The 8,347-nt window shown below is 43.5% G+C and overlaps 1 protein-coding gene and 1 non-coding gene across 3 annotated transcripts in view; one reads left to right on the forward strand and one right to left on the reverse strand.

The window, feature by feature from the left end:
* The window catches only part of Coa8 (cytochrome c oxidase assembly factor 8), a 29,106-nt gene extending 20,759 nt beyond the window's left edge, over positions 1–8,347 (forward strand). For both annotated transcript variants that reach the window (XM_078051010.1, XM_078051009.1), the window contains exons 4-5: positions 4,249–4,339; positions 8,088–8,347. In XM_078051010.1, coding sequence (XP_077907136.1) covers positions 4,249–4,339; positions 8,088–8,193 — 197 coding nt within the window. In that variant the 3' untranslated portion in view covers positions 8,194–8,347. The remainder of the gene's footprint in view (positions 1–4,248; positions 4,340–8,087) is intronic.
* Positions 2,710–2,780, reverse strand: Trnat-ugu (transfer RNA threonine (anticodon UGU)). The gene has a single exon. It is a non-coding gene; the product is annotated as a tRNA-Thr (tRNA).

The raw sequence follows: 8,347 nt of genomic DNA on the forward strand, positions 1-8,347 counted from the left end.
GCTGCCTCCACCTGGGCTTACCCTGCGTCCAGCTCTTCCATGTCACAGCATGCTTACCCTGCGTCCAGCTCATCCATGTTACAGTGCTTCCGAGACCCTTCCTTATGACCAAATGCTGTTCCATGCTATGGATGGAGTGCGTTTTCTCTGTCCTCAGTTGAAGGATGTTTGTTGTTCCTTCTTTGATTATGACTCATGCAGCTGTGAGCAGATGTGTGCTGTGTAGTATACCTACAGGTGAACTACTGGATCCACAGGTCTCTTCCTCCTGACACCAAGTTCATGGTATTGGTATTGTTTTGTTGTTGTTGTTTTGGTTGTTTCTTTTTCTTTCTTTCTTTCTTTCTTTCTTTTTTTTTTTTTTTTTTTTTGCCTTATAGGGGATGGAACCTGGGGCCTCCATACTAGATAAGTACCCTATCATTGAGCCACACTCCACACCCCAGCCCTTTTATTTTATTTTGATAAAGGATCTCACTGATCCCAGATTGATCTTAAACTTGTGATCCTCCTGCCTCAGCCTCACCAGTAGCTGAGATTACAGGCGTGCCCAGCTACATGGTTATATTTTTCAACCCTATTTGTCCAGTTCTCCATACCAACTGGGTGTCTAGCAATTCAATTCAATTCTGATACATTCTTTCTGGAGTTGCTGTCAAATCCCACAGGTTAAAGGGCTCAGTCCCCAAGACTGCTCCCACTTCAAAGGCCAGTCCCACCTCCCAGACTTGTGACTGATAAGCTATAAGTCAGGGTCTCCCTGACCCCCTTTGAAGGCTTTGTAATTTGCTGGAACAGAATTTTTAGAAGTGACTTACTTACTGCTACTGGTTTATTACAAAGAATACCAATCAGGAAAAGCTAGAAGAGAGACACTTGGGGGCTAGGTATGGGGCACAGACTACCATGCCTCTTCCTCATGCCACCTCCCAGCACCTGAAGAGTGTGCCAGCCTGGAAGCCCTCTGAACCCCAAGGTGTAGGGGCTTCCTGGAGATTTCATTAGGCAGGCATGGTGGATTAAATCATTGGGCATCTGTGATCAGCTCCATCTCCAGTCCTGCCCTGCCCTGGAGATTGAATTAGACTTCTAATCAAGGCTTGGTCTTTTTTTTTTTTTTCCTTAATTAGTTATACATGATGGTAGAATGCATCATCATACATAAATGGAATAAAACTTCTCATTCTTCTGATTATACATGATGTGTACATGTAATGTGGAATTATTATATTTTTAAGAGAGAGAGAGAGAGAACTTTTTAATATTTATTTTTTAGTTTTTGGCAGACACAACATCTTTCTTTGTATGTGGTGCTGAGGATCGAACCCGGGCCTCACGCATGCCAGGCAAGCGCGCTACCACTTGAGCCACATCCCCAGCCCCTGTAATGTGGAATTAAACCAGTCGAAAAATCATATATGCACGGGCTGGGGATGTGGCTCTAGCGGTAGCGCACTCGCCTGGCATGCGTGCGGCCTGGGTTCGATCCTCAGCACCACATTCCAACAAAGATGTTGTGTCCGCCGAGAACTAAAAAATAAATATTAAAAATTCTCTCTCTGTCTCTCACTCTCTCTCCTCTCTCACTCTCTCTTTAAAAAAAAATCATATATGCACATAGGGTAATAAATTTCATTCTACTAACCTTCCTACCTCCACACCCACTCCCCTCCCTTCACTCCCCTTTGTCTAATCTAAAGTACTTCTATTCTTCCCTAGCCCCTTCCCCTTATTGTGAATTAGCATCTGCATTTCAGAGATAACATTCGGCCTTTGGTTCTTTGCAATTGACTTATTTCACTTAGCCTGATATTCTCCAGCTCCATTCATTTACCAACAAACATGAAAATTTCATTCTTCTTAAAGGTTGGGTAATTTTCTGTTGTGTATATATACCATATTTTCTTTATCCACTCATCTGTTGAAGGGCATCTAGTTTGGTTCCATAGTTTAGGTATTGTGAGTTGAGCTGCTATAAACATTGATGTGGCTGCATCACTGTAGTATGCTGATTTTAAGTCCTTTGGATATAAACCACAGGACTGGGTCAAATAGTGGTTTTATTCCAAGTTTTCTGAAGAATTTTCACACTGTTTTCCACAATAGTTGCAGTCCCCTCAACAGTGTATGAGTGAACCTTTTTCCCCACATCCTCACCAAGACTTGGTACCCAGGCTCCATCCTAAAGTTGTCCAGGAGCCCACCAAGAGTTATCTCATCTGAGCAAAAGAAGCCACAGTTTGACCAAGATTGCGTTATTATGCATGCTTCTTGCCCCACTTCAGCTCTCCCTTAGTTTAAACCTAGAGCTTCTTGTCAGGGCCACAAAAGGCAGGGCTGTGGACCAGGGTCCCTTGCCTTCCAGTGTAGCTATACTGATTCAAATTTCTTTCCTGCCTTCACCATCACTCCTGTTTTCAGTTGGCATCTTGGTTTTCTTTCTTACCATTCTTTTTAACATTTATTTTTTAGTTTTCGGCGGACACAACATCTTTGTTTGTATGTAGTGCTGAGGATCGAACCCGGTTCCCAGTGCCAGGCGAGCACGCTACTGCTTGAGCCACATCCCCAGCCCAGTTTTCTTTCTTTCTTTCTTTCTTTCTTTCTTTCTTTTTCTTTTTCTTTCTTTCTTTCTTTTTCTTTCTTTTTCTTTCTTTCTTTCTTTCTTTCTTTCTTTCTTTCTTTCTTTCTTTTTTTTGTGTGTGTGTGTGGTGGTGCTGGGGATTGAACCCAGGGCCTTGTGTGTACAAGACAAGCACTCTACCAACTGAGCTACATCCTCGGCCCCAGTAGAGTGTATTTTGACATAGTATACATACATGGAGTATTACTTATTCCAATTTGGATCCCATTCTTGTGGTTGTACACGATGAGCAGTTTCACTGGTCGTGTATTCATATATGAGCAAAGCAAAGTTATGACTGATTCATTCTACTGTCTTTCCTATTTCCATCTCCCTTCCTTCCTTTCATTTCTCTTTGACTAATCTGGTGAACTTCTATTCTTCCCTCCCAACCCCCTCTTGTTGTGTGTTAGCATCTGCATATCGGAGAGAACCTTCAGCCTTTGGTTTTTTGGGATGGACTTATTTCACTTAGCATGATAGTCTCTAGCTTCATTCATGTCTGTCTTTGTGTGTGGTACTGGGGGTTGAACCCAGTGTGGTGTGCATGCTAGACAAGTGTTCTTACTCTCTGAACTGCCAAACTACATCCATAGTAATTTTTAAATTTTTACTTTTTGGTGGTACTGGAGATGGAAGCTAGGGGCACACTACCCCTGAGCCACATCTCCCAGCCTTTTTTGTTTTTAATTATTATCATGAGACAAGGTCTCACTAAGTTGCCCACTTTGGCCTTGAATTTGCAATCCTCCTGTTTCAGCTTCCTGAGTAGCAGGGATTACAGGTGTGACCTATTAAGTCTGGTTTTAAGTCTATTATTTTTGATGTTATAGTGAGTGGAGTTGTTTTCTTAATTTTATTTCAGATTATTCATTGCAGTCAGGTGAGTGGCATATGTCTATAATTCCAGCTACTCAGGAGGCTGAGGCAAGAGGATCACAGGTGAAGCCAGCCTGGGCAACTTAGTGAGACACTATGTTTAAGTGAAGTTTAAAAAAGGCTGGGAATGTAGCTCAGTGGTAGAATGCTTGCCTAGTGTGTGTGAGGCCTGGGTTTAATCCCAAATGCTACAAAAAACAAACAAAAGGAAATCAACACCAGATTGTTTATTGCTAGCTAGTGTGTAGAAATAAAATTGATATTTGTGTGTTGATCTTGTATCCTGTAAGCTTGCTGAATTTGTTTATTAGCTCTAATAGGTTTTTTGGATATCTCTTGTCCTGAAGTCTTTTTTTTTTTTTTTTTTTTGGGTGCTAGAGATTGAAGATAGGGGAACTTCCACTGAGCTATATCCCCAGCCTTTTTATTTTTTATTTTGAGGCAGAGTCTTATAAGTTGCTTAGGTCTTTGCTAAGTTGTTAAGGCTGGCTTTGAACTTGCGATCTTCCTGCCTCAGCCTTCCGAGTGACTGGTATTATAGGCAAGCACCACTGTGCCTGACTTGTCCTGAAGTCTTTTTTTTTTTTTTAATATTTATTTCTTACTTTTCAGTGGACATAACATCTTTGTTTGTATGTGGTGCTGAGGATCGAACCTGGGCCGCACGCATGCTAGGCGAGCGCGCTACTGCTTGAGCCACATCCCCAGCCCTGTCCTGAAGTCTTAATGTTGAATTTTACTTTCAGGTCAAAAAGCAACCTTGAATGCAGAAGAAATGGCTGACTTTTATAAGGAATTTTTAAGTAAAAATTTTCAGAAGCACATGTATTATAATAGGTAAGTATTTCTTTCCTTCCTAAAAGTTGGATTGGGCAAAATTATTTTCTGACCTGAATTTAGCAGTTTTGAGATTTATATCAGAGGTAGAAGTGCATGATTTTGTCCACTTCACTTGCACTTTAAAATAAAATGGCCAGTCACGGATTATTGGCATGATGCCATGGCAGTTCTTGTTCCCAGTCCTTGGACACTAGTTCATTGTGCTTCCTCGAGAAGCCTGTGCAGGGTAGGAAGGGTGCAGGCTGAGTGCAGACATTGACTAGCTGGAAGCAAGGAGGCTGTCAGCTTCCCAAAGGTGATGGCTGACAAGATGTCAGGCAGACGCATACCTTTGCATTCCAGATGACTGGTCGAAGCTTACAGGTCACCTCAGTATGGCCACACTACCAAGTCGTTAGTCTGGAAATTGATAAACAGAAGGAAAGATTCCAAAGAATGCCCCACTTTTCTGCCTTTCCTGCACCAGCAGTGTATCATGGTGACCACACAAAGCAGCACTGCCTCTGTAGGAGAAAGACAACCAGTACAGAGAAATGACTTAGCAAGTTCCCATTTTCCTAATGAAGTAACAGACCTACGCAACAGTTTCCCTGGCAGCCAACACCCCTGGCTAGAAGACTGGTGGGGATGGAATAATTAAGGGTCAGGATGACACACCTGCAGCCCCAGCACACACACCATGGAGCAGGGCAGCCTCTGTGACAGGACGGAAGCACAGACAATGCCCTGTGTAGGGTTCTTACAGAAGATGGAGTTACAATGTGGTTGGGCCTTCAAACAAAATGCTGGTTTGCAAGGAAATACTAAAGGGGCAACGTAGAAGACAGTGTTTGAGGTGAAGCTCGAAGATGCCCAACACTGAGGATTCTGCAAGCCAGTGAGTCAGGCTCTTCAACAAGTAGCCAGGAAAACAACAAAAAAAGGGGCTAGGGTGGTAGAGCATTCCAGCATACTCAAGGGCCTTAGTGTCATCTCTGGCACCAAAAAAGAGGCAGGGACAGGGGGCAGCTATTGTAGACTAAAAGAAGCTTCATGCAATGTCTAGGCTTGTTTGGGCCCTGATTGACACACAGCAGCTGTAAAGAAATGTTTGGATGAAAGAGAGATTTGGGCAGATGGAGGAGGTTGGGCAGGGACTATATATAGTTATGGATCATCTTAGATGCAGTGATGGTATGGTGATTATGTTTTTTTTAAAAATATTTTAGTGAGTTATAGATAACATGTAAAACAGGGACACAGTCATATCAATGTTTATAGCAGCATAATTCACAATAGCTAAATAGCTAATAATAACCAACCTAGATGCCCTTCAATAGATGAATGGTTAGGGAAACTGTGATATATATATACACAATGGAACATTACTCAGCATTAAGAGAATAAAATCATGGCATTTGCAGATGATGAAGTTGGAGAATATAAAGCTAAGAAAAGCAAGCCAATCTCAAAAAAACCAAAGGCCAAATATTTTCTTTGATATGAGGAAGCAGTCACATAATAGTGATTGGGAGGGATCATGGGAGGAATGGAAGAACTTTAGATAGGGCAAAGGGAAGGAGGGGAAAGGAGGGGACAAAGGGGTAGGAATGATGGTGGAATGAGTGAGATATCATTACCCTAAGGACATGTATAAGACACAAATACTTTGTATACATCAGTGACTTGAAAAATTGTGCTCTATGTGTGTAATATAAAGTGAATTGCAATTCTGCCATCATATATTACAAATCAGAATAAATTTTAAAAAAAGGAAAAAAAATACATGTACATTTAGAGAGGCTAAACACGCATACACCCCCCACACCCACACACACCCACACAAACCCCAAAAACCACAACAACAATCAGGTAGGGAGATTACAGAATGTCAAGACATGAGAATGTGTAACAATCTAATATGATCTCAACAGTTAATCCTAAGGACATTAAACAGAAAGAAGGAAACTGAGAAAACAAAGTAAATAAAGACAAAACAGTATATTAATAAATATCAAATCAAAATACTGACATGTATACCAAGATGGAATTAAAAAAAAAGATAACAGGGCTGGGGATGTGGCTCAAGCGGTAGCGCGCTCGCCTGGCATGCATGCGGCCCGGGTTCGATCCTCAGCACCACACACAAAGATGTTGTGTCCACCGAAAACTAAAAATAAATAAATATTAAAAAAAAAAAAAGATAACATGTAAAATACCAGTATATCCAGGTGAAATGATAGATTGGTAGTTTAGATTTGCTTTAAAATATAACAGTGACAGGGGCTGGGGCTGGGGCTCAGTGGTAGTGCATGTGCCTGGTATGTGTGAGGCACTGGGTTCAATTCTCAGCACCACATATTAAAAATAAATAAATAAAGATCTATCAGCAACTAAAAAAGTATTTTAAAAAATTTTAAAAGGGCTGGGGATGTGGCTCAAGCGGTAGCGCGCTTGCCTGGCATGCGTGCGGCCTGGGTTTGATCCTCAGCATCACATACAAACAAAGATGTTGTGTCCGCCAAAAACTAAAAAATAAATATTAAAATTCTCTCTCTCTTTAAAAAAAAAAAAAGGCTTTGTTTAAAAAAAAAAAATAAAACAGTGACAGAGTCAGATGGGCAAGTGAGGGATGACCAAGAGGACACTGATGATAGTTGAAGCTGAATGAGCTCCTGAAAGTAGCCTTGATCAAAGATTAGTCCTGAAACATCTGGGTCCTGCTCCTAAGACTGTGGAGCGTCTCTCTGTGCTGGTTAAGCTTTTAGCCGAGTGAGTGTGTGGGCCAAGAGCCTGTCTGCACCAGACCTGCTCCCCACGGGCTTGATGTGGATGGCACAGGGCACCCTTCCCACCCATACATCAGGCAGGTGTCTGCACTAGTGACAGGGGAGTCTGGCTTTTCCTGAACCCCAGACCTTGGTCCTCATGGAACTCCGGTTTTGCCTTCCCCGAGCCATTTGTCTTAGGCACTGCTCCTCACTGCAGCCTCACATCAGCAGGTGGAAACAGATGTCCTCGGTCAGGGAGTGTGGAGGTGGCTCACCTCTTGTGGCTGCCTTAGCACCCTGGGTTGTTCTCCTTCCTTCACACAGAGGTCCTGAAATCACTTGTGTTAACTCTGAAATACAAGCTGCACAGACATGTGTCGTCTTTGCGGCATCCCCAGCTTGACCCAAGCTTTTGTTGTGCACCTGCCCTCACTTGAGCTCTCCATGCTCCTCCCATGTATAGGCTTCTGTCAGCTTCTGTCCAGTAACTGGCAGGCAGTGCAGACTCCCCCAGCACAGTATGAACTATTTCCTTAGAATCAGCTTACGCAGAAGCACAGGTCCCCCACAAGAGGAGCACATGGAACATCACGATGTCAGGCTCGCCAGGAGTTAGCTTTTCACACTGCAGTGCTTCTGCTGTGTGCTGTCATGTAAATAAGAGCCACATCAAGACTGACCCACGTTTCCTGCAGAGCCTGCTGGCTGTGGCTCTTTGGTCCTCTTGCATCCCTCCTCAGTTATCTCTCCAAGAAGGCCACTAGACAGAGGGCAGGCTCTTAGGAGTCCTTTAGCAAGACCAGAGGATGGGGGCAGATGCTTCACCTGCACCTGTCCTGATGGGAGGGCAGGAAAGATGCCTTCTGTGGAGATACAGCTTGGGGCAGGGGAAGACCTGGGGAGGAGGGCAGAGCAAAATTCACCTCTGCTGGAGCTGCTTGCTTGTCAGGCCCCATCCCTGGGGCTCATCCTGGATGCCTCCTGTTTCCCTGCAGAGACTGGTACAAGCGTAATTTTGTCATCACCTTCTTCATGGGGAAGGTGGCCCTGGAGAGGATTTGGAACAGGCTGAGATGGAAACAAGAGAAGAGGAGCAGTTAGGAACCCATCCTGATGCTGGCCCACCAGAGCCTGGGTTCCACTTACGATAGCCCTGGGCCTCCGTCTCCTGGCAGGACCACCTGCTCCCTCCTGACCTTGGTCCCAAGCTGGCTTGTCATCACAGACGCATTGTTAAATAAAGCCTAGCACAGCA

This window comes from Ictidomys tridecemlineatus, chromosome 5 (genome assembly GCF_052094955.1).
Source record: "Ictidomys tridecemlineatus isolate mIctTri1 chromosome 5, mIctTri1.hap1, whole genome shotgun sequence".
NCBI classification, from domain to species: Eukaryota; Metazoa; Chordata; class Mammalia; order Rodentia; family Sciuridae; genus Ictidomys; species Ictidomys tridecemlineatus.